General features: G+C 31.7%; 4 protein-coding genes across 11 annotated transcripts in view; 1 reads left to right on the top strand and 3 right to left on the bottom strand.

The window, feature by feature from the left end:
• Positions 1-26688, top strand: part of LOC119662350 (mucin-4) — a 107144-nt gene that overhangs the window by 36748 nt on the left and 43708 nt on the right. For all 7 annotated transcript variants that reach the window (XM_038071954.1, XM_038071953.1, XM_038071952.1 and 4 more), the window contains exon 3: positions 25367-26135. In XM_038071954.1, the coding sequence (XP_037927882.1) occupies positions 25872-26135 (264 nt within the window). In that variant the 5' untranslated portion in view covers positions 25367-25871. The remainder of the gene's footprint in view (positions 1-25366; positions 26136-26688) is intronic.
• On the bottom strand, positions 2032-10948 carry LOC119662352 (V-type proton ATPase subunit F). Of its 2 annotated transcripts, none has more exons than XM_038071959.1 (3): positions 10708-10948; positions 10566-10653; positions 2032-2427 (listed from the first exon to the last, which is right to left on the bottom strand). In XM_038071959.1, exons 1-3 carry the CDS (start codon positions 10834-10836, stop codon positions 2051-2053), a joined length of 594 nt encoding a protein of 197 aa, XP_037927887.1. In that variant the 5' UTR covers positions 10837-10948; the 3' UTR covers positions 2032-2050. The 2 variants fall into 2 exon arrangements, with proteins under 2 accessions (XP_037927887.1, XP_037927888.1); XM_038071960.1 differs by lacking the exon at positions 2032-2427 and adding an exon at positions 10137-10511.
• On the bottom strand, positions 17564-18358 carry LOC119662351 (jerky protein homolog-like). The gene has a single exon (XM_038071958.1). It carries the CDS (start codon positions 18233-18235, stop codon positions 17564-17566), a length of 672 nt encoding a protein of 223 aa, XP_037927886.1. The 5' UTR covers positions 18236-18358.
• Positions 18358-19323, bottom strand: LOC119688713 (jerky protein homolog-like). Its single transcript, XM_038103380.1, has 2 exons — positions 19320-19323; positions 18358-19220 (listed from the first exon to the last, which is right to left on the bottom strand). Exons 1-2 carry the CDS (start codon positions 19321-19323, stop codon positions 18379-18381), a joined length of 846 nt encoding a protein of 281 aa, XP_037959308.1. The 3' UTR covers positions 18358-18378.

The following is a 26688-nucleotide window of genomic DNA, read 5'->3' as shown; positions in this document are numbered from 1 at the left end:
GGACTTAGCGTTCCACAAAAAAAATTAAAATCCAAACAGGCTTGGAACGCTATGACAGTATTAAACGGAAACTTAGTCCTCAAGGCAACTCAATAGGTGCTAAAATAAACTAAATAAAATAAGATAGTGCACCTGCTAGCATACTTTCTGGCAATAGATTTACTGAACTAGCTGAAACTACAGAGAAAGCTAATCGGCCTATTACCAAAAAGTTTAAACCCCTCCAATCTACCTGCGTGAACGCAGCTCAAATAACCTAGTTACACTCCTTGCTCGTCTAATTGGAAATAATACGTTTCATATTGTTCCTATAATTAATTTCAAATTGACACCGAAAACAATTTCAGGGTCATAACTAAACATTTCGATGATAGCAAGAAAAATTACTACACAATCTTTTTAAATACATAAAATTTACAATCCCAATTGTGTTCCAAAGGAAGTCGTCATTGCCATTCGTACAAATTTATATCCTCTTCTGAAATTGGAGTTGGTTTATCATCCGGTGTATAGTCTTAGTTTGCGAAATATTTCGATAATGATACTGGTCTAGTATTGCTAGTGGATGTTACGCTAGTTAATCAAAAAGCAGGAAAGCTGAATTACTCTACTGCAAAGGATTACAGACCAATTAGTCTTTCCTCGTTTAATTTGAAAACACTGGAGAGACTTATGGACTTGTATATTAGAGGAAAGACCAGTATCCGCACAATGAACATGGCACATCACGCACACCATAAGGGTCCGTCGGTAGAAAGTGCTCTCCACGAAGTGGTTGGCACTATTGAAAGCTCACTCGAACTAAAGGAGTACACCCTGGCCGAATTTCTTGACATCGACGGAGCTTTCAATAACGTAAACACGAACGCGATCCGTTCGTTAGAAAGAATGGAGTCTTGGATTTCATAGTAGCATGGATTGACAAAATGCTTGAAAGCAGAATCATCAACGCTAATATAGGAACGGGCGTCGTGACCAGGAGGACTACAAGGGGCACCTCACAGGGAGGAGTACTATCACCCCTTCTCTGGCTCTTGGTAGTCGCGAAATCTTGCAAATCTTCAGGGCTAGGAGAATGAAGATTGTTGCCTACACCGATGACGTTACCATCTTAATTTCGTGCAAATACTTGTCATCGATTAGTGAGCTATTGGAATCGGGACTTGGTGAAATCGCCAGGGGGGCTTAAAGTAACGGCTAAGGGGTTAATCCTACTAAGACAGAGCTTGTCCTTTTCACACGGAAAACAAAAATACCTACTATCACCTTACCCAGACTGGATGGAATTACATTGAATCTTTCCTCGGAAGCCAAATATCTTGGCGTCGTCCTTGATTCCAAACTAAATTGTAGAAGGAATATTGAGTCGCGTGCCTTTCGAATCTAACCTAACCAAACCTACGCTAGTTAAGCTCGCATCTAGTACTAATGAATTTGATGATGTTGTTAAAACTCTTTGTAGTTGCTGTATAACTACAACTACGACTAATTTTGTAGTTGCTGTATAAAGCAGAAACAAGTTCCCTCATAAATTTCCAGCTGTTTTCGCTTAAATATAGTTCAATCAATAAATTCTGCTTCATGCTCTCCATTCTTCAGCATACTCCGATAATACGTAGTCTTTAATTTGTTTTGACATAGAGCGACATGTGTTAATGTTTTGTTTAATACTTTCGGATTTTATAACGTCGTTTACACAAAGTTGTATGGTATGAACTTCACATCTTATAAATTGAACTCCAGATGATACGAGATCTGACAGTATTAATTCCAGTATTTGTTCTTCGTTACTTTCTGCTGCTAGCTAATCATTTAATTCTTTGTTTAAGTCTGTTACACTTCTATTCACATTAGGAGCATTATCTATTGTAATTGTCAAGATTTGATGTAAATTTATATCAAAATCTTGAAAAACATCTATTATAATTGATAAAGTCAATTTCGCTTGTATATGAGGCCTTTATTTCTTTAACATAAACGTTTTAATTAAAATTTCTTTATTTTAAATTTTTTACACTGAAATTGTGTCTCATGCTATACCAATTTTTATTTAATTGAGCTTTCCTTTTAAGTCTTCAATAATTTGGTCCTTAATTTTTGTGGAATATTTTAAAATACGCTCATCAATGTTGTGTTCATTAATTTTTATTATTATACCACTCCATACTAGTTTAGTCATTACTTTAAATGTTGTATCCTCGAGCATGTAGAAAGGCCTCATATTTCCAGTAAAATGCTGCACAATAGCTTCTTCAATTGTTATTTCTGGGAGAGTGGAACGTATACTGGAGGTATCTTTTTCACGAATATATTCCGCATAGAGATCTGAATGAAGGTTCTTCAAATGCCTTTCCAAATTGCCTATGTGAGCTTCCAAAATTTTGTCTTTACAACGTCCTTTGTTGCAAATATATCCATTATTCTCATCTATTGTAAAAAAAAACACAGTTTTTTATTTTCTGGACGTGGCATATTGATAAGAATGCTTGAAACTTCGAACATAAACTGAACTATTACAACAAAAACACAAATCTATTTATATGTTATTTTAGGTCTTAAAAAACTCTTCAAAGGATAATTTTTTTTATTTATTTTTCACTTGCGTAGTCATTCGCGTCCCTTCAACATATTTTTTTACTTTTCCTATTTAAAAATCTTGTTCTTTTTTATCAATTATTAAGTTGTCAAAGACAATTATAGGTAATAAAATGATAAGAGGCAGCATTTTTCATTGAAACTAGTTTAAAACATTTATTTAGTTTTTACCTGACTTTTATATATACTTAGAAGAAACTTACATATTAATTGATATGTATTGTTACAATAAAATCTATATATTCTTACGCAATAATCTAATTTAAAAAAATTTTTTTTTGCTTTTTATTGGCATTATAAATATAATCATCCAACCGCAATGAAATTATATATCTCTGTATTTCATCCCTGAATATTAAATATGCATAATATTTTTATTAAAGAACACAAACAAAATACATGCAATACAAATGCAAACAAAATCTTTTCTTTTCACATTAAAAATGTCTCCAAATCGTTTTGGACACTAAAAAGACCACTACCTTCGGGAAAAGAACACTAAAAAGACCACTACCTTTGGGAAAAGAACACTAAAAAGATCACTACCTTTGAAAAAAGAACACAAAGAGTACATGTGTCCGCGAACACAAACTTTTTGAATTGTTTCGAACAGTCTAAACAGACTGTTTGTTTAGTGTTTTTTTATCAAAGATGACAAACAGTATACTATGGTCGGTACTTTAGAGTTTTTTTTTGTTCATTGATTTAAAATACAACACGTTTTTCGTTTAGGTAAAGAAAGTTAAATCCGCGAAAAAGGCTTCTTGTTGTAATAAAATATGTTTATTAAGTAAGTCTAAAGATGAATTATAGGAAAGAGTTATAGTAATTTAAAAAGATTTAAGAAGGGGTTGCCAATGTAATTAAAATAAACCTTATATTTTCAATACCTCTAATTTTAAATCTTGTACTATGCAATGAGATTTCTTGACTTTCTACTTTTTTTTACACTTTTAATTTCTTTAAAATGATTTTTTGATGGGATACATCTATTTTTGTGTTTGAAATAGAGTATTATTTAGTTCTTGAATTGTATCCGGAAAAGGCTTCTAATTTTAATTCCTCTACTATATAGGAAAATTTCTTCACCCTCTCGCGTTTCATAAAACTACAACTACGCCACTAACTTTCTACTATTTTACACTTTTAATTTCTTTGAAATGATTTTCTAGTGGAATACTCACATTTCTCTGTGGTTTTGTTACTTTTACATAAAGCGTTGGTGTATGGGTGACTGATGATCTTTTTGTGCTGTATGTACGGGCATAATAACTTTGCACAATACAATATCTCTAAACCGATACTGTTTGTACGTATACCGGCATAAGCACTGTAGAAGCAATTAGATAAACGGCTGGCTCTGCAGAATTAAGAATTAAGAACCTCAGAAATTGTAATGTATTGTTAAGAATTGTTTCATGTCTTTGACTCAGCTAAGTGAGATGTCGCTTCTCTCTCGACTGCTTCAAACTTTTTTTACTTTTACCAAGTGGAAGCACAAACTTTGACGCTAATGATGTTAATTATGTTAATTTTATTATTTCCGCAGTGTTGTAGTTGTTCTGTACAATGAAAAGATAAAGAAAGTGTAAAGACGAATTTTCAAATTTTCAATAAATGTTATTTTCGTCAATCAAAGTTTACACTTTTGATTTGCACAATCGTGTTAAATAGTTTTACTTTTAAGGTTCAGTCTAGTGTGCAAAATTTTTTGTGAAATAATTTAATGGAATACTGTAATGACTAAGTATTTAAGGAACTAGTATATTTGCGTTCAGTCCTTTTCTATTAAGATCAAATGATTAATAACATATATCAAAGATTTCTCCAAATGCAATTAAATAATTAAGATTGTCCTAATTTATTTAATTATTCTTAAATATTTATTGGAGTTTTAAAATAACCATTTCTAATTATTCGAATGTCAGGTACTTTCAAAAAAATGTTTGTAGCTACTTCTCTACAATATAAATACTTTCGTATTCACTATGAATCCCTGCTTACATGCAGTTCTGACCTCCCAGCTATCTCTTGGTGTCTTCCGCCTTTTGTCAATTTCTGCCTTGGCTCTCCTTTTGAACTTCGTGAACACCAGCTTATGCTTGCATACACCTAATCTAATAAAGGGCCAAGGAACGACCGCATTCCTTATCAGTTCCAAAAAAACACTCCTCCTGGTTTCCTCAACGAGTTACGCTATGTAATTTTAGATTTCTTCACGGTGTCACTCCATCTTCGTTTTCAAAATCGATAATTCAACCCATGTTTAGAAAATGAGATCCCAATACAGTTTCAAATTATCGTGAATTATCATTGGTTCACTCTGTCTATTAAATATTTACTGGTATACTACTTTCGCGTATGAATAGCTGGGTTGAGCTCAATAATATCTAAAATGAATACCAAGCTAGATTCCGCAGATCTTACTTAACTGTTGATAACATTTTCAATGTGACTTCTTTTATACACCTAAACTTAAGACACAATAAAAAACATGTGCCTTTTTTGAATATTTTTCTTGTGCATTTGACACTATATCTAGAAATACCTTATTTTTCAAATTAGCCACTTTAGGTTTGACCACAAGTTTTTGACCACTCTAATGAAATTATGCTCGAACATACGGTATTATGCTTGCATAAGGGACGGTAATCTTATGTCTTTTTCATTTAAAGTCACTCAAGGTGTAAAACAAGGATGCATTCTTAGTCCGATTTTGATTACCCTATACTTAAATGATCTGTATGACTTTTCATCAGGTGGAGTATCTATCAACTCAAATATCAACTCAAATGTAAGAAAAATTCTTAATCGCCCCTACACAGGGCTTCCTAGAATACTAGTTGAACCTACAATTGACAAAGGCATATATTGGGCCAAAGATTGGGAAAATATGTGTTTAGAACTGGGCCTTTCAAAAACCAGTTTTCAGAGTATGGATCTTAAATTATTGCACAACAATATTATAACTTTATACAAACGGAGTGAACACGATTCCTTTGTTGCGAATGCTAGGTCAGGATCTCTTGACATTACGCATAATTTTTATTACGAAAACACTCAGTACATATTTAGAGGCGGTCATTTTAAACTAAATGGTAGAGAAATTAATATATCTGAACGTGATTGATCTTTGTGTAATCTTCATGAAATAGAAAATATATATATATATTATTGGTGTGTGTCCAATTTTCAGAGAACATACCATAGACGTATTTTTTTTTGGTAAAGCACTTCTGTCTGAAGAAGAAGTGAAAGTCTTATTAAACGGTAGCAATATTTATAAACCGTATAAATTTATGAAAAGTGTTTTAATTTACAGAAGATTAATTACTGATCAATTTATATGAATAATAATGTTAATAATATGCACCACTTTTTGTATGCCATTCTGACACATAACAAATATGTTATTGTCAATTCAGATTTTAAGTAAAGTTCTATAATTTCTGTAAGTGCTATATGAATTTTTGAATCAATAAATAATAATAATAAATTATTCGAATCGAACTATTTTTGAATTATTTTTTTTTCTATTTAAACATACATTTATTTATTGCATCTTCTCTTAGAATGAGACCAACAATAAGTTGTAAAATCTTATAACTAATTACATAATATACAAATTTTTATTTTAACTGTACATTGTGTAAAATAAAGTAAAATAAAATAAAATAAAATAAAATAAAATAAAATAAAATAAAATAAAATAAAATAAAATAAGTAAACCTTATATCACGAACCTCACTTAGACTAATGGGTTAAGTTTGAGTGAATATAAGGTGGTTACTTAAGAAATTGGCTCAACTTTATCAGATTACTAAAAAGAAAGGTGCGGTTATGACTTAAAGTTGTTGAAAATTAATTAATGGCTGGACGATCAGCTCTTTTTAGGTGGGAAGTTATGGATAAAAGTGCGAGATTTCTTGTTAAGGAATTAACATGCTTTGTCAGCCTTTTATTGTATTTTTTTCTTATGTTGTCAAATTCAGTTTTAACTAAGGGAATTTGTATAACTCGGTGGATACTTCTATTTCTAATATACCATGGGGAAAATTATCTTTGGATAATTTCAATATTTAAAGCACTCGCATTGCCAAATAGCTGGATACCATAAGTCCATATTGATTTCATGATGCTGTTATACAAGAGTACTTTATACTCTAGGCACTCTAGATCTGTTATTAATGAGCCACAAACTTAGAGGCTTGGAGCTTCATCTGAATTTTTTTAGCTTCAATATGTTTACGCCAAGTTAGTCGTCTATCTAGGTGAATACCTAAGTACGTTATGTTATCTTGTGGTATACTTGTGATATGGGAATGTTATTTAATGAAATTGTTGGCGATGTACTCCGGTTTAAGGTAAAAGTGACGTGTCTATATTTTAGTTCATTAATTTTAATTCGCCATTTTAACAGCCATTTCTCCACCCCAAATAAGTGAGATTGAAGTTGGTTTGAAGCTAACACAGCGTTTTTGTTTCGGCATAAAATTGCCGTGTCATCGGCAAACGTTGTTATGACAACTTAACTACTTATCGGGATATCAGATGTGTAAAGTACATACAAGATAGGGCGAAGAACACTTCCTTGTGGAACGTCAGCTTCTATTGGGAAATTATTAGAAGTATATGATTTACATTTCACTTTAAAGCTTCTATTATGCAGATACGATTCTAGAACTGAGTGGACATTTGCAGGTAATGAACAGCGTATCTTATATATGAGTCCATTATGCCATACTTTACCAAATGCTTGTTTAACATCGAGGAATACCGCGGAACAATATTCTCTGAGCTCAAATGCGTGTCTTATTTCATACGTTATACGATTCACTTGCTCAATAGCTCCATGTTTTTCCCTAAAACCAAACTGGTGAAAGGGTATTAGGTTTTGAACGTCAAGGAACAGTTTTAGCTTTAAAGGCAGTGCTCTTTCAAAGAGTTTAGAAAGGCATGAAGTAAGCTCATTGGCAAGCGTGGGATCTTTACCTGATTTATGAATCATAATAATTATGAATCTTTTACACTCTGTTGGGTAAAAGCCAAATTAAATAATGGCATTAAAAAGTCTTGTAATAAAATTTGTGGCCAAAACGGGTAATTTTTTATCATGATGGGTGAGTTGTTATCATATCCCGGTACTTTTCGCAAATCTAACTTGTTTTTGATTATTTGAACAAGATCATTGGCCGTGATAATCATGTCAATAGATGGTCCATGTAGATGCTGAGTGGGAAAATCATAATGTCCTGTTGCAGGGTTTGGTTGGAACACTTCTTTTAGGTAATCAAGAAAAACGTTAGAATTTTCTTCATCACTTCGTGTGTATCTGTGTGCTAATGTACTTTTTATATTTGAGCCAGTTTGTTTTACGACTTATTAGGCTATAGGAATGTCTTTGGTCACGGCGAAATCTAGTAGGTCTGGTATGTTATTATTATCGGCAGCCCAATATGTTGGTTGCCCGGGAGAGATTACGTTTACTGTATTTTTTCTATTTAGAATAGAATCGTAAAACTGTTTACCTTTTGGATTACAGAGCCGTGAACCCCAAAGCGTGTGCTTCGCATTGTAGTCTCCTGCTGCAAGAAATCTGTTACCTAGTGTTAAAAAGTAATCCGTAAATTGTGTCTCAATAATGTTGAAACGAATGGGCAGTAAACTCCCGACAAGGACAAAGTTTTTCCTTTGTGTTTAGGGCATATTGATGTGGCTTGCATATAATTATTAGCATATATACCTTGAAAATTGTGTTTTAGATGCCCTCGTACCAAAATACCAGTACCACCGTGTGTTCACCCGTCAGGTTGATTGGCTTTTTAAAATAAATAACCAGGAATAGAAAAGAAATTTTTGTTTGTTGGATGTGTTTCTGAACAAAGCATTACATCCATACTTTCTCGGGACATGAAGTTTGTGAGTTCAAGTTTTTGTTGGCTTAAGCCGTTTGCATTCCATGTACAAATTTTTAAAGTACTCATATATTAGACAGAAACATGAAAACTATCTGAATGAATTTAAATTTGAATTTCATTATTTTCCCAGCCCGTAAACAATAATTGCAAGTTAATGTATCTTAAGAGACTCAGTGACTCAGCATCACCTCAGTTTTTACACCGAATGACGAAATTTCGACCATTTAAATGTTTATTTTGTCTGTGGCTCTGCGCTGTGTTGGTTATAATTTTAAATAAATTACTCGTATTTATAACTTTTGGCGTTGTCTTTAGTACACAATGTATCTTACAAGTATATAATGTATGGACACTTTTTTCTTCTTTAAACGTAACTGTCCATTTAATTAACATATTCATGTCGCTTAATGGCTGAAGCGTAATTTTATTTTAAATATTTTTCATGAGACAAAATTTTGAATTACTAACTTTTTTCCATCACAAGCTGAAGGCGTTTTTCGGTCTGTCATTTATTTTTGTATTCATTTTTTATTAGGCGAAAAGCGCCCACGCGCAAAGTTATTAACTTGAACAATCTCAGGCGTATACGTTAAAATTAATTTGAAAAACTTTTTAAAAAGTGTTTTAAATTTACTTAAGTGTTCGTTGCCAATGCTGAATTAGGTGGCCTACAGAATTGGTCAAGACGGGAAGGTGTGATAAACAACATACCAAAGGCATAGTTTTTGAAGTTACCATACCATGCAAGACAAGAGATGCATTGCATTTACTGACTCTCAGACACTTGTAGTTCGGTACTTGCCAAGTTCCACCTTGGACCCGTAAATTTGTCATTCCGAAAACTTTTGCTATATTTCTCGTCAAGTTTTAATTACGCAGAATTCCTAATTTTTAAAAATCTTATTTGTAGAGCGGAAACTCAGATTTGTTAAGATTTCACATGACTACTATATGATATTTCTATGGATAGTAATTTGATATTACCTTAAATGTATTTGTGCTAATCACCATCAATAACAAATTTAGTATCGTTTTATGTTTTGATGATATTAAACAACAAACTTTTTTTCAGATATATAATCATTTTGTATTCAATCGATATTGATTGTTTATTCACTTTGACATTTCTCCTTATTTTCGTATAGTACGAAGACATTTTCCAATTCTTTTTTCTTGACCGCATTTAAAGATCCGATACGCTTAATTAACTTATTATAATTAAATATTAATATTTATTGTCCATTTTGCCAAAGTCCTTTATTTATATTAATTTTTTTATAGATGTTTTGTTGAACTGATATTTTTTTAACAACATATTAATACTTAGAGTGTATATAAACTAGTACCTTAGATTGAAATTTAAGAATTTCCCTTTTTTTAATGTAGTAAATTAAGTGAATTAGATGTTTGGTCTTAGTATATGCACTTATATAAGGAAGCTATTAGTTCATCTCAATCCCATCAAGGAGACAGTTGAAGAAATGTGTACCGTCATGTAGTTTGACCAAAGTGTTCAGTCAAAATAGTTGTAGCAATGTCGGATAATTATATATTCCATCAGACAATAATACAATATAGTGTGACAGTCATGGGGTTGACGAATGAACTAAATACTACTTGCAGTTAGATTTGTTAATGTCATGCTGTTTATTGAGTTCTTTATATGGTTTTACATAAATATAAACCTGGGTTCTTACTATGAAGTTACAACATATTAAGTTTACAATTAATATTGTAGTAGAGATTTTTATACTCATATTCATCTATTGAGCTCATGAGCTTTTAAAAACCTGTGTTCTTTTATCGCATCGGTCTCTCTGGCAAGTATCATATCAAGTAATGCCTTTCGTGATGGAAACTCTAGTATAACAGGCAATGGTTTTTTTAGTTCAGGTAATGCCAATCTATCCATTATTTCGCGACTGATTAAGATAATGCCTATATGTTTTCGGTTGTACAAGTCAATGAAAAAATGCTCTATCTCTGCTGCTGGTGTATCTGTTTGTTATGTCTTAAGTCTCAACAAAAAAAAATTTCATATAAAATATTTACCTTTTTTCACACCCAGGTAATTTTTTGGGGATACAATGCGGTAAGGACACTCTCCAATGCCGGCTAACAAAAATCCCAGTGTAATTTCCTGAAAGATTATGCTTGTAGAAATACTTAATAGATTTTTAAATGTGTTCTGTACCTCTTCAGCAACAAGTCCAATAAGAAATCGAGATTCGTCTACTTCTTCATCCCCTAATCTCGTTGATCCATAACGTGATCTGCGTCGAGATGCGCGTGTTGCGCGCATTACGCGTGTACGATCCGTCATTTACTGCAAATTTTGCTGTACAGTCCGAAAAAAATAAATGGTAATATGTATTTTGAAAAGAAATTGAGTTTTAAAACATGTTGAATAGAACAAAATTATTTTTCATTCATTGAAAAAAGCATTTTGACATAAAAATGCATAAAAATATATTAAATTAAAAAATTATTTATAATTATAAGTTTACTTTGGTAAAATACTATTAAAAGCAGTAAAGTAGTTTTTGCAATTTTAATGTATTTCTTAAAAATTACCTAAAAGTAGTCCAAAATTGAATTTCATTAAATATCTTCAATTAAAAGCGTTAAAAAAAATATTTTTACTACTTGACCATTTATTTCTGTAAAGTTGACTATTAGCTTCCTTATATCGGATTATGATTGCTGAGCGAACCTCAATCACATTGAAAAGATATTTAAATCGATATTTAGACTTCTATGCACATATAAACACAGATGTTTTAAAGATGCCATACGTAGTAAATATTTAACGTATTTAGAGTAATGTATAAAAAATTGGTTGAAATATGTCTTTATGAAAATTAATTTATTTTTAAGTTTGTCTAAAATAAAACTTATTAAAATAGTTCAATTTCAAATAATTTAAAAATTTAGTTATTGAAATAAGAAAATAATAATTCTGACATTGTAGAAATCTTGCATGCCCTTCACATAGATTTATCGAGTATTCATACATAAACACTTCATAGTAGTTTGTTTAGGAATTTCAGGTTCGTATGACTGCAATTCATTTCCTTAACATTTAAGCCAATCTACATAGTCCGCAATAAAGGTTACGTTAGGTTATACCGGCGATCACTAGTAGATCCACTTAGGCCTAATGGCTCATTGTGTTACCATGTATGTGGGAGAAAACCTACGAAAAAATCCGTATTGTATGTAGACAGTGAATAGTATCTAAATCTGATTCGTCATTTTCTCACTTTCTTTCTCTCTCTTTACGCTTACGAACGTAAGACAGGAGTCGAAAACATCTTATGAGCTATTATTACCACATTTTCCTATATCGGAGCATTGATGATTTTGTTGATGATTGTTGAAACATATTTTAGTTTTTACACATCGAAAAGTAACACCTTTTTATGTTAGGTAGTAATCAGTATGTATTCTTTTTTGGAAGAATTGTTTTCTTTGATTGTATTTGATTCTTAATATCTAATTTGCAGTTCATTTTCATTAGTTCAGTTTGTTTTTTTTTTTTTGAATACATGTTTTCCATTGTATTGTTCCTTTTCCTACAGAACATTTCGGTTTAGTTCATGCTGACTTTCTTTGTTAAAATAAACAGTACACCATATCAATCCTTACGAAACACTATTTTAAAGATCTCAAATGAAATGTACACATAGTTATATTTTTTCATCAAATAAATTTGGTTATTGAAAGCTGTTACATTACTATATTAAAGCACGAAGCTATCAAGCAAATATGAAACATAGACAGCCCACTGTCAAGGATTTTGTGTAAATTTCACTCAGTTTCAAATTGATGTAACTGAACCTAGACCTATTAATAATTCACTTCTAAATGAAAGATGAAAGACTTCATACCTTCAACTATATATAAATAGCAGATTAAAGAATTTCATGGAGATTTTACCGAATTAAGTGAACAATCCATAAAACAAATTAACACAATTCAGTAAACTTGAATTCCTTTGAACCATAACGAATGCATTCGTAAATGAATGTACTAACAACAACGAAGGTCATTACAATTATTAAGATATTTATTGCTTATTTTAATTTTTTAATATTTTTTTAATAAATTTATTATGTGTTTCGTCACAACGTGAACAGTTGACAAGCATCCAAGAGTAACCGTGACAAAAGCAACAATGATTGCTGAACGAGTTTAACCCTTTTGTGTTCGCATTGCTTTAGCTGCCACAAATGCCTTAACTGTGTTTGCTTCGGATTGTGTATATCAATCAAAACTCATCGAAGCGTTTTGATAAAAAATTTTGTTTTTTTTACGAGTACTATACAGTCTTCAGTTTTCAATCTATTTTTAACCATAAAAATGTTTAAATAGCAAATTTGCCACAGAATTGCGAAAGCGTAGCAGGTAAATCGGCACGACAACACTACAAAAAAGAAATAATTGATAGAAAAGTCGTGGCAATTATTAATAGTAGTGGTTGAGTTTAAATTACGTAGGGGGAGAGGCAGTTTGTCTCACTCTCTCTTTCTCAAAATAATACAATTTTATATAAAAATTATAATAAATGCAGTCAACACCGCAAAGTGCATATAAAAACTGCTCAAACCAAAGCTCAATCTGGCTTTAACACTCTTATTTCTCTTTTCTCCAAGGAAGGTGTTACTTTTGTTGACTTTTTACCTCTTGGGATTTCTCAGTCAATCAGGAAACTCTTCGCAGCAATCAAATTTCTTAGATTTTTAAACGAAGTTTAATTATGAGTTCTTTTAGGTTTCGATAAGACTTCATTTCGATAAGGCAAATAAAGTCACATCGATCGCAGTACGAAAAACTAAAAATTTTACTTCTGAATCCTCATCTTGTACTACCATTGCTTTCAAATTATTCAATATGTTTTTCAATATGTAATGTGGGTGAAAAGTATACATGTATAAAGTATCATTTTACTTCAGTGGTTAATAGTTTCATTCACAACTATGACAATTATGTTACAGTTAACCAATAAATAAATAATCACATATAAATCACACATATACCTAAATCTGCAACAAAAAAAACAAAAAAAAAATCGTTTCAAAATAAAGCGATCGACGTGTCAGAAATGACCGATATTTTCGAAAATGCTGTGAGACACTTTATGACATTTTTATGGATTGTTCAAAGTGATTTAAATGTGTTTTTTACAATTTCCACTAGCAAATGTGTCCTCAATTTCAGATGCAAGTAAAGACACTAAGCCACGATGTGGATTGATGAAGAAACATTCTAATTTATTCGTGTACATATTTGTCGCGTCCTCCAGTATAATTTCTTACTCTAGAATTTGCCTCATTACATGGACACGAACGTAACGTTACGTGTATGGAAATTTAATTAATATACAAACTCGCATATCAAAATCGCGTAAGCCAATGAAATAAAATAAAGACTTTAGCAACGACAATGAGAATTTCAAATGTCTTTCAATTTTGTTTTTTTTTTTGCCTAGGAATTTATTCACTTCTTTTGTAAGATATGTTCAGTCATGATATCTGCAATTATTCACCGAATATTTTGTTGCTGACTAGTAAACTCGAATTAGTTTTAATAGTTTTAACAATCTAATCTACTACATTATTCTTCATATATATGTATATTTATAGAGTATAGGTGTATCAGTTATTCTACTTACATTTCCAACGAGTGAATAGCAAGATAAGCTATACCAACATATGAAGCCAACTTGTACGGATTTATGAACAATTTTTGTTTCATTTCGATCCTTAAAACTATATAAATTAATAAATTATTTACAATTTAATTAACAACTTACTTCTCCATACTTCTAAATGTAACTCTTAGATCAGAGCAGAGAAAGACGTCGATATCAGATTAAATCCATTCAATTTTCTAGGAACTTGCAAATATTGAAAGATGTCTTCTAATTTGTTAGAATTTTCTGTTTTATGTAAAATTTATTTAAAAATTATTCACTTATCCATAAAATTTAAGTTAACAGCCAATCAAGCTTCATTGAAATTAATACATTTACTTTAAAAGCACGCTATACATTTTAAAAAATGATCATTTTTTGTAGTTTTATATAAATAGAAATCAATACATATAAGTATAAATATGCATACACAGCATATAGAAATTGACAGCCACCATTAAGTAAAGTTGAATAAAAAAAATATATTTTAAATGATACTTTAAGTGATCTGCAAAATTTTCAACAGCCAAAACTGCCGCTAGTTCAGGTTTAATTGTTAATAAAGCCCCGGCACCAAATTTCAAATCGAATTATTTCCATTATTTTACAGTGAAAACTGTCTTAAGCAAACATCCGTAGGCCTGGTATTTCTGCCTGGTTAAAAGCACTATCTGCTTAAAAGAAAGCACTTCAAATGAACGTTAAAGACTGGAGACTAATAAAATTGTACGGTTAAGCAAGACAATAAATGTTATGTTATTATAATATTAAATTATTAGACAACGGATTATTTTATTATAATATTAAATTATTAGACGACTGCCTTCTTCGGCATCTTTACTACAACTTTTTTGAATATCCTATCCTTCTAGTTTTTATACACAACAACAACTGTTGACTTTGACAGATATCAAAGACATATGCATGTGGTTACCACCATAAGAGCATCTGTAGAACAGAGTTTTCACTGTACAAACTATTATAGTGTTATAAAATCTGCAATCTGATTAATTTGCAAGAATCTAAGGAAGATATATAAGACCTAGTAGTAAAGTTGTTACCCACGTAGTTTCCCTATTCCAAGTGAAGTTTGGTTGCCTTGTGAACTGTGAATACAATTGTGGTCGATACTTGGTAATGAAACTAAAAAAATTGATAACCACCTAACATGGTATTTATAATTTGATTGGGATATTATTTGTATAATAAAATCTACTTCACACAGGTTTAAAATTTTGGAAAAAAATTAGCAATCAGCAGGCTTACTGGTCGTATTAATTTCTCGCACGGTTCTCTTGCATACTATGCCATGAACACTTAGTATTGTGAACCTAAGTGCTATTAGCTTGGATAGTAAGACCCCGAACAAAACAAAAATGTAATTTGAGACATAAATTCAATCAAACCTACTACTACTAGAATATAATATAAGAAGTATAAAAGAGCTTGTATTTATCTAGATTACTCATAGAATGACTTGTCTTCTGTGCATACTAATTGGTCATTATACTATAGGCTATCAAATATGATGATAAGAAATACTTTTCCAAATAATCAATATCATAATTTTGGGTGTGATAAGGAGAATGATTTAGTCTGCCAGTGCCTGGTGCACACATAACAGTGTCATATATATTTGGGATGATATTACCTTAATATGTTACCTTTATTCATATTGTCATAATTTCATATGATAATACTGCCGTTTGAATTACACTAATCTTTGATTTTCTTATAGTATTGGTCCACATCGCATAATATCATCTTAATATAGAGTGTATAAAACGTAGATAATTATTTTATAATTTTTTACAAATCATTTTCTTAGTTATTTTTTATTCGTTTTACGTCTCATTTTTTTCTTGATTTTGTTTTTAAAACAAAATCTTAACACGGAAGCTTGTGTGTGGATTTCCTTTAAAAAAACCAAATAAGAAATAATTACATTTTGCGTGCATTTAATAGATATATATTTTTTTAATAAATTAAATCATCAACCACAAAGCGCGTTTTGTTTCTTTTCCATATTGTAAGCACTTAAGAGCAACATATACACTTTATGCCTGTCTGTCTATCGGTCTGACCATAAATATCGCTAGATTTTTAAATATTTTCAATATTTTTCAATATTTTAATACGGAAGGAGAGTTCATATAAGTTTACAGATACATTTTACGTTTTTAGTTTCAAGCACGCCAAGAAAAAACCGTTGGGGGTGTAGCTTAGTGTCTATACTTTTTCACGAGGCCGAACTACTGAGTATCATGCTTTCGTCAGTGCAATACTATTTACGTTGTGTGAGGGTGTTTGAATATTTTATGCAATTAAGTTATTTAATTATTCTTACTTACAGAAACTTTGCATTCAAATAATTTTGTACATTTAGTACATCATTCCAAAGATAAGAGTCCCAATTTTGAAACATTAGGTGACGCAATAATTTTAAATTTAAATGATTTAATTTAATTTTTTTAAATCTGCTAAGAAATTGATTGTCTTTAAATTAAAAGTGCCAATGCCTTACGTATAAAAGTATTACTAAAACTTTTTTAGGGAATTTTAAATTTCATCACCTTATGCGAGGACAGAGCTCTGAAGCTATAAGCGAAAACCAACAGACTTAGCACTATCTAATCTCAGAGTAATCATTAACCGTACGGGGCGGTACGCAGATCTTAGATCAGTCATTGAATAATCACGAAGAATATGAGGAATACTCAAATTTGTCAGTGAGATGGGTGGGACTCTTCACAAACTTCCTAGCTATCAAAGAGTAAAAGTGCCCAGATGTACTAACTCGGTAAAGGCTCAACATTGCCTTATATGATTTTGATTATTTCAAGTATAAACAGTATAAACAGAAATTTATATTTTTTAATAATAAAATGTGTGTTACATCAAAAAATTTTTGTTTAATAAATTATTAAACGCAATGGGGTAAAGCTAACAATGAACATTCCATGTAAATATTGAATTAACAAAACAAGAACAAAACTTTTACAAAAAAAATATTTTACAAACAAATTTCAGTTTCTTAAACAAATAATTATCAAAAAATAATTACTTGACTACTAAAAACTATTTATTTGACTTGAATTTTTCGATTTAACTAATAATAGCATGTGTAAGATATATACGTAATATATATAATACGTTAAATGAATATACAGTAGAATCGCGGAAAAGTTAACCGCTCCGTTTTGGGGTTGTTAACTTTTTCGAGATTGTTAACTTTTCCAAGCGGTTTTCAAAATTCATAAAAAAAAGAAAAAACTACAATAATAAGCATAGATTTGCTTAGAAATAGCTCCTTTTTTTTTTTGTTTATGTTTTAGCCATTACAAAAGGAAAATTGTTAATTTGTACCAGGTGGTTTAAAAAAGCAGTCGAGAGTTGTTTGTTTTTTTTCTTTGGTGTAATAATTCTTGACCATTTTTGTGCGCATACTGATAAGGTCTGCCACCTGATTTGCATCGTTGTTGTCTTTGGACCATTTTATCAAGGTATTGATGCTTTCAACTGCTTTCGAGAAACTCACTTTCGGTTGTTGAATATCTTCCTCGGTAATTGAATCATCATTGTCACTATCACACACTTCGAAATGTTCCATATCTTCCGTAATTTCATCCTTGTTCCAATTTTCTATATCGTCAATGCTGATGTTAAGATTATTTCCCACTTTCAACATTAACGATTGAACTTCTCGAACTGTATCGTCGTAAACATCGTTTGCTTTAATAAATTTGGACAACGGAAGATCATCTTCACTATCGTATTGATCATCATCCCACTTTTTTATCTTATTCCACGCTTTTATAAGAATTGATTGCGGCAATTCTTCCCATGCTGAATTAAGTAGCGATATGGCGTCACAAATTGAATGTGCCTTCAAAATATTTTCCACCAGAACGTTTTCTTGCGCGGCAATGTTGCATAACAATTTGGAGCGATATCCTAATTTAACCAATCTTATGGGATTTTGATCCATTGGCTGCAAAGCCGCTGTTACGTTCGGTGGTAGATGCATGGCTACAATGTTTCCATCGTCAGACTTCAGCCTGTCAATTGGCTTATGTGCCGTGCAGTTGTCTATTAGCAACAATGCCTTTGGTGGTAAATTATTTTCAACAGAAAATTTGCGAACCTTCAAAAATTTTTATGTCATGTTCATTAGAAATGAAAAATGAAACCAAAAAATAAGTTTACCTGTTTTATAAATGAATTGTGGAACCAGTTGAAGAATAACTGTGCATTCATCCACGACTTGCTTGTATGAGCGTATTCCAATGGATTGTTAAATTCCTTAAAGCAACGTGGTTTTGCAGATTTACCGACCACCAACGGCTTCAACTTGTGCGAACCATCTGCGTTTGCACACAACAAAAATGTAATTCTTTCCTTAACAGTTTTTCTTCCCGGTGCGGCATGTTCGTTTGCTGCGACAAATGTTTTGTCCGGTAATAAACGATAAAATAGTCCAGATTCATCTGCGTTATATAGTTGGGAGTCGGAGATGCCCATTTCATTGATTTTTGCTCGTAGACTATGTACAAACGGAGTTATTTTCGGTGTATCGCTCGAAAGAATTTCCCCACAAATTTTGAGAAGGCGAATACCGTGCCGTTTTTTAAAATTTGCCAGCCATCCATCACTTGCACTAAATTTTTTTCCCGGATACAGAATTTCAAATTCGAGTTTAGCTCTTGATTTTAAGATGGCACCAGTCACTGCACAATTACGCTGCCGTTGATTCAGGAACCAATTGTACAAGTTTACCTCCAGATCAGGATATTCCGACTTATGGAGTGTTTTCTTCTCTGCACTTCCATAAGTGGCCGCCACTGTTTTTAAAATTTCTTGGCGTTTTTTGTTTATTTTACTGATGGCTACTTTAGACACACCATAATGCAGCGCTATTCGATTTCCCGCAATACCGTCATCAAGTTTTCTTAATATATCTACTTTTTGTTGCAAATTTAATTTAAAAAATTCACAACTAATCAACTCAAACGCTACCGAACAATTCAATCAAGGTAATTTGCGACAAGAATGAAAACATATGTTTGGAGCACAAAACAAAACAGAAAGAAAATAGAATATTCGGGGAATACCCATAATCAAAACTAGAGCTCGCACTGGCTTGTGTCGGCAAAAAAACGGTTGATTTCAAAAAAAAAATTCATACGCTCGGAAAAGTTAACTTCGAAGTTAACTTTTTAGAGCGCTACGTGGACGCCGAAATGCTGTTAACTTTTCCGCGAGATTAACTTTTTCGAGAGTTAACTTTTCCGCGATTCTACTGTATATATACAAGAAGTGGCCGTAGACTAAAGTCGAAGTGCAATTAGGGGGTCCCTGTGCAGAAGGTGCCCTGACACAAAGGTGAAATTAGAGGGAGAGAGAGGTGGCACTAAAATAAGTATGTATATAACATATATAAGTAAATTGGTGCCACCACTCTCTCTAATTTTACCTTTGTGTCAGGGCACCTTCTGCACAGGGACCCCTTCCCCCCTAATTGCACTTCGACTTTAGTCTACGGCCATTTCTTGTAACTTGTTTAGTAGTATTATTTTCCATTCATATATATTTATCATTTAAATTGTTCATTCGATGTGGATATTAACACTTGTTATTATTTCCTTGTGCTTGATTTGTGCTTAATTCGTATTATCAGGTCTTTGTTGTCTTTCAAGATTCAAGATTTATTTGGATTAAGAAATTTCCCTATTTTTTGTATTTAAGTTAACTGGATTAGTTAATTAAGTTCACATAATAAAATATATGTTTTACTTTAGTAAGGAACTGAATTTTATATGGCATATACTCGTCACTTAGAAGAACCATTTTGGGTGTATTCCTTATTTACAATAATCAAGACAATATTATTTGATTCGTAATTTGGAAGGAACTTTACATCGGTTATTAGTTAAATCGAGAGTGTGTATAACTTTGTTAGGAAGATAGTGCTACATAATAGTTTTAGAGAATTGTGATATATCTTGTGATCAAAAAAGATCGAGAATTTTGAATTTCTTGAATTCCCGCGGTTATTCAATTGGTAATTTTTTTTATTTTCACGCTGGCAACACTATTATACACATTTTGTCAAAGTTTAACGCATATCGTACGATTAGTTTTTGTTTGGCGTCTATACAAAGAAGTCGAAAAATGTTAGTGTGGCCATTTTTAGCTGAATTTCATTCAAAAAAAAACGTCGTTGTGATATGGTCAACGAAATGATTTCCAACGCAGATAGTCACCCCACATCCCACATTCATCGAAAACATCATAACTGGTGATGAGACACGGGTCTATGAATTTGACATGCCCACCAAACAACAATCGACCGAATGGTGCTTCGAAGTTGAGCCGAAACCGAAAAGAGATCGCCAAAGTCGGTCCAAAATCAAGGTTATGCTGACTGTTTTCTTCGATATTCGTGGTTTGCTGCACTATGAATTCCTTCCGGACGATCAAATAGTCAAAAGGTCAATAAGGAGTATTATTTGGCTGTTATGCGTCGTTTGCGTGAGGAAGGAAAACTCATGAATTTCACACCACGATAACGCACCGGCACACACAGCGTTGGTTGTGTCGCTGTTTTTGGCCAAAAACTCCACCAATATCATCAACCAAGCACCGAGCATCGTACTCTCCAGATATGGCCCCGTGTGACTTTTTCCTCTTCCCCCGACTCAAATTGCCATTGCAAGGAACGCGTTTTGAGACCATAGAGGCCATAAAAGAGAATTCGCTGCGTGAACTAAAGGTCATACCTTCGGCGGCCTATAAAACTTGTATGGAAAATTGGATCAAGCGTTGGCATGCATGTATTGCCGCAAGAGGAGAGTACTTTAAAGGCGATAATAAAGAAAATTATTAAAAATTAAAATTTTGGGTTTTTTTTTTTAAATTCTCGTTTTTTTTGATCATAAGGTATTAGTATGATATATATATGTATATCTTACTGATTTGTGAACTAATTACTGATTTTCGGAATACTAAAAACTGTGAAGAGTTTATGAAAAATAAACGAACGCAGTTTGTCTTCTCTTTTTTCATTTAAGTATTTTATTTATTTTATTCTTATATTTACAGTTTTTCTTTTTTCATTTAATTTTATTGTGAACGAAAGTAACTTTACCACATTTTTATCACCTAACGTGCTTACAATCGCACAAGACATGAACGAGTATTTCCCGTATGATCCACATATATAACTGTACAATTGCTATTTATTCTTGTGAGCAGTTTTTTTTTGTAATTATGTTTTAGTAACTATTAAAATGCTAATTTAATACTTCCTCATAACTACGAGTAAAACGAAAACGTCGAAACCAACCAACCAAGCAGACAGCAGCGCAAATGAATAAATCAAGCCGGGACCACCAACTCAAAGCCAAAGCCAAAGCCAAAGCTGAAGTTGGAGCTGAACTAGTACAAAGCAGTCATGTGTGCTGCTACACGTACAAGTCACTCGACATTACGCACTACTGCTACTCGCCTGGTCTTAACAACTTTAATGCTTCAACTTTTTACCTACTATACATACCATATGTACTCGTACCAACATGCGTATATATATATATATGTGTGTGTGTGTGTGTGTATGGATATGTACTTCTTGATTTAGCGTAATTTGCTGAGGTAATACTGAACTTGTGCACTCATTTTCCAAATGCTCTACAATTGCGTTATCTGCTTTTTCAACGCGTCTATTTGCACTGAATTTGGCACGCATGTGAGTCCATGTGAGTCGGGCAACAGGTTTTCGTATTATTAAAATACCTAAAAATTAATTTGTTTTTTTATTTTCTTGGTTTTAATATAATTTTAATTTCGGGTAATTTAATATAATTAAGCTACTTACACAGAACAACACAAAAAAGGCAAGGCTTAAACAGTGATGATGTCGATGATGTCGATGTTGTTACTTTGCCAATGAATCTGCGTTCCAGAATTATTTCAATATTCTTTTTATTAATAAATATTACGCAATTTTTGCTGAAAATAAAATATAAAAACTATTGCAAAAGTTAAATTTTTTTTTTTTTGAAATTAGGATGATATTTTGGTAACACTGTTTTGGTAACAGTTGCGTCTAAATATGCAGGTCTACATTTAATGTATTACTATAGAATATCATTTGAACCGCTACTAAACAGAAGACCGAAAAAAATCGATATTATTTTATTTGTTTTTTAATTTTCAGAAATAAAAAGTACCTATATACAAAAACAAGTTCAGTATTATTACAGTTTGTTTGACAGTTGGGCTTACGTCCACCAAAGGAGAGAGTAGAAACACTACTAAACTTCTCTCAAAGCCAAACACGGTTCAGGAGTTAAAACTACGGTTAATTTCTATCGACGTTTCATACCTGGTACAGCCGAAACTCAAAATATGATGCAGAAACTTATAAAAACGAATAAAAAGAATGCCAAAACTCAATTGGAATGAACAGAAGATGCGGAATCTGCTTATGACCTGCAATATTTGCAGGTCTGACGACAAGAAGTTGGATAGAAATCAAAATATTTTGATTTTTTGACAATATTGCTCGTGATTTCTCATATACAATCGAAATTTTTTCGGCTAATATGCAAAATTTCATTCTATTTTAAAGGATAAAAGCTTTCGCTCTCTATGTAAAGCTTTCGAAAACTGATTTCAAATTTATTGGTATTTCAGTACAGCATAAGAATGCAAAAAGAAAATATGATCTTATATGGACGTAGTATCTGGAAATCGATTTTAAGTTAATTTTATGATTAATATTCTATAATTAATAATGTATTAAAATAAATAAATAAGAATATTTACAATAATATTTATTAAAAAATAATTTATTATTTGCTTATAATGTATAAAGCGTATTTAGTATAAGGTGTGTTAGTAAAATAAGAGCGCTTCAATGTTTGCGTTGTTAACTTATAACACTCCAAATAATTTTTTAACACTCTGGATATTTTTGCAGAGTTGCAGGATGACCCTGAAATTAACAGCTGTTTTACATGATTTGACAGTGATTAGTTTCCACATGTGCCCAATTTGTTTGTTTATATATTTAGGTATCGTTTTGAAAAAACAAACAAAATCAAAATAAAAGCACATTTCGGCGCAAATGCATTGTCATCTGACGACGAAACTTCAGACGAAGATATACTTTTCAACTTGTTACCATTTGCAAAAACGAAAAAGGTATAGTTGAAGATTTTATTGTGAATATTGTGAACAACTACACAGAAAAATAAGTTAGTGTGAATATTCCCAGCCCCGCCTGCGACTAGTTCTGAACTAGTGAATTTACTAGTCCTCAGGTGTATAGTACTAGTTGCTACATAATCCACTTTACGTGGGCTCAACTGCTAAATTTTACATTGAGTTGTCATTGCCGATGTCAATTGTCCCCGTACAATACACTAGTATTTTTACTAGTTCCTGATTTAGAAAATAATAAATAATAAATAAAACATGCATTTTATATATTATTATATATATATTTATTTTAATATGTGTATATATATATTTATTAAATTTTTTTATATTAATAAATTACTTTCTAGCTGATTGTGCTGTAGTTAAATCAGATCGTCTAGGAATTTCACTGATGATCTACAGATGATGTTGCAACATTGTTGCAAATTTGATATATTTTTATATATTATTTTAACTGAATTTGGCACTTACATCGAGTTTGGACACATACATTCGTATTCATCGCAGAGTGTTGTAATGACTTATGTATACCGTACTGTTTTAAAATTATTTGCAATAAAGTAGCATTAAAGCGATATTTATCGAAAGTAAGACCAACATATTTAAAATCGATATATGTTAAGATTATTTGATTTTCTTTATTCATAGGTTCACAGTCCACTAAGCATATTATTGTACAGTCAAACCTCTCTATAGCGAACCTCCCTATAACGAATTCCTCTCTATAACGAAGTTTTGTCGAAGACACAACGATTTTCATATATTTGAACCTCTCTATAACGAATCTCTTTATATCGAACCTCTCTATAGCGAATTCCTCTCTATAACGAAGTTTTTTCAGGTACGCAAACAAATTTTTGCATACAAAAAAACCTCTCTATAACGAATTTATTCAAATACAAGTTAAACATTCAACTAATATATTGTAACTTATGAGAAACTTCTTTGTATGCAAGCTATTAACTTGTTAGAAGATTTGGAAGAGTTCCTTAATAAGGAAAAAGTCAAAATGTCTAAACAAACTAAAATTATAGGCTTATCAATATACAATTTATGTTTTTATTGTTATGTATATATACATATGAATAAACATGAATTAAATATATTTTTAAAATAAAAACGTACATATTCCTCAGTCAAATGCAAAAAATAAAAAAAATTCAAACAAAAAAAATTTTGTTCAACCTCTCTATAACGAAGACCTCTCTATAACGAAGACTTCTCTATAACGAAGTTTTTTGTAGGCACCAACGACTTCGCTATAGATAGGTTTAATTGTATGTTTTTACTAATTCGCCAAATGTAGGAGCATAAGATTAAAAACAAGAGGACGAAGCATATTGCTCTCAATTTGTTTATACTCAACAGGCATAAGCTATGGATTTTCGTTTCAACTGGTGGATCGTTGCATTACCAGGGGTCAGAATATGCAGTAGTTCCAAAATAAATAACTCTTATATGTGGTTGAATTTCTGTGTTCACCATTTGTTTTGATTTTCTCTTGTTCAAAAATAATATATTGCACAAAAAAAAAGTATTTTTGTACAAAAAAAGTATTGAGAAATTTATATATTCTAAGTGGTGATATAATTCATCTCCCCAGACCACTCATTTCACTAGTTCCTTTGGACTACTGCGTGTACTAGTGACTAGCAACAATTGTTTCATAAAAAACTGCTCGGTGAAAATTCAAGTGGTTTATTTACTAATGCAACTACAAAAACTTTAGATTACTCTAAATATGTTCGCTTGGGCAACAAAATTTGATTGATCCAGAGTAAATCCAGATTGAATCCAGATTTATTATTCGAAAACTCCAATAGATAAAAACGTTCTGATAATTTCGATAAATGATAAAAACAGAAAAAGTAAACATTCTTAATTATTAACAAAAATTTACAAAGTCATTAATGTAGTTTTATTTTATTATTTTTAGTATAATATCTGCACCCACAACTTACGACCGTCGGCATATCACAGCAGAAATAATTCAGTGGCGCAACTAACAACAAAAAGTGCACAACCAAGTGAATACGGTAGCAATAGTGGTGGCTAAATTATAAGCTCAGAAAGGCATCACCAACAGCAACAGATGTAGTACAGAAATAGTTTATTACTACGGCGAACACGAGGACTAATGATAATAAATTAAACTTGCTATTAATTTAGTGAAAAAAATAAGAGATCGCAAAAAACGAAAACGATTGTAATAATAAATAATAATTTCATGGAATAACAAAACTAGTATGACTTAACAGTAAATGTAAGATTCTAACACTAAAACACTTGTATCAACTATACAGCCCCGTGAGATTTTCAAGAGTTTTCGGTAGCGCAGTTGTAAGCAAGCTTCGTAGTGGAGCCCAGGCAGGCAAGCAAACGAATTATCGCTGAACTTGCATGCATAGGAAAGAAGAAGAAGCCTATAGTTTATTAACAAAATGGAAGTAGTTGTAAAGAATCAAAATAAAACCCATCAACAACATGGCAATCAAGTCAACATACCAGAAAGTACATTGAGCGTAAGAAGTAATGGCAACAGCGCCGACGCTGGCGGCGGTGGCAATGTTGCTGATGGTGCACGTTCCCCATTTCAACGTGAAGTGCGTGAATGGCAACGCATTGATCCCAATACAGGCGCATTGCTTACAGGACGTTTAGAAGCAGATCGTTGGATTAATGGTCCACAAAATAGCTACGGAAAGGTGAGTTAGCAATTTTAGCATAAGACACGTCCACGCTTGTGGAAGCGTACGAGTATGTATGCCTCAATGCAGTCACTATAAAGTAATTTTCAGGGCAGAGGTGATTTAATTTAATTGTTTGCTCGTAAAATAAAATGAAGAAGCTAAACGAAAAGGGGCGATAATAGTTTAAGATTTTTATTAAGTGTTGAGAAATTTTTAGAATAGAGTCTGTAACTATTAAATTATTAAATCCTTATATGGTTTACGAAGTAAATTATGTTCATTGATCCAAATATTCAACTAAGTAATAAGTAAAAGAAATGTCAAATAAGAGACGAGTATAACTTTTGACCTGATTACTGCGTTTTTTCTTGACCTGATTATCATGCTATATAAATGCTATAATGCTATATAAACATTACATACACAATTTTATATTAATTTATAGTAAAATAATGTACTTTTATTTATCATTTTTAACACTTACCAACACGTTAACGTCTTTATCTTTAAGAAATATTTATATTAAAAACTACAAGTCCCTCGCATAAGTATTACCAGCAGTCATTGT

This window comes from Teleopsis dalmanni, chromosome X (genome assembly GCF_002237135.1).
Source record: "Teleopsis dalmanni isolate 2A chromosome X, ASM223713v2, whole genome shotgun sequence".
In the NCBI taxonomy this organism is placed as follows: Eukaryota; Metazoa; Arthropoda; class Insecta; order Diptera; family Diopsidae; genus Teleopsis; species Teleopsis dalmanni.
The sequence above is the reverse complement of the archived record's forward strand: the minus strand, read 5'-3'. Positions and strand labels throughout refer to the sequence as shown.

Bases quoted from the DNA above. Each gene is read 5' to 3' on its own strand.
- LOC119662352 (XM_038071959.1), bottom strand. From the start codon at position 10,836: ATGACGGATCGTACACGCGTAATGCGCGCAACACGCGCATCTCGACGC. The intron at 10,654-10,707 runs GTACAGAACACA...ATAATCTTTCAG, and splicing joins TTGGACTTGTTGCTGAAGAG to GAAATTACACTGGGATTTTT. The intron at 2,428-10,565 runs GTAAATATTTTA...TTTTTACAATAG, and splicing joins TTACCTGGGTGTGAAAAAAG to ATGAGAATAATGGATATATT.
- LOC119662351 (XM_038071958.1), bottom strand. From the start codon at position 18,235: ATGCATCTACCACCGAACGTAACAGCGGCTTTGCAGCCAATGGATCAA.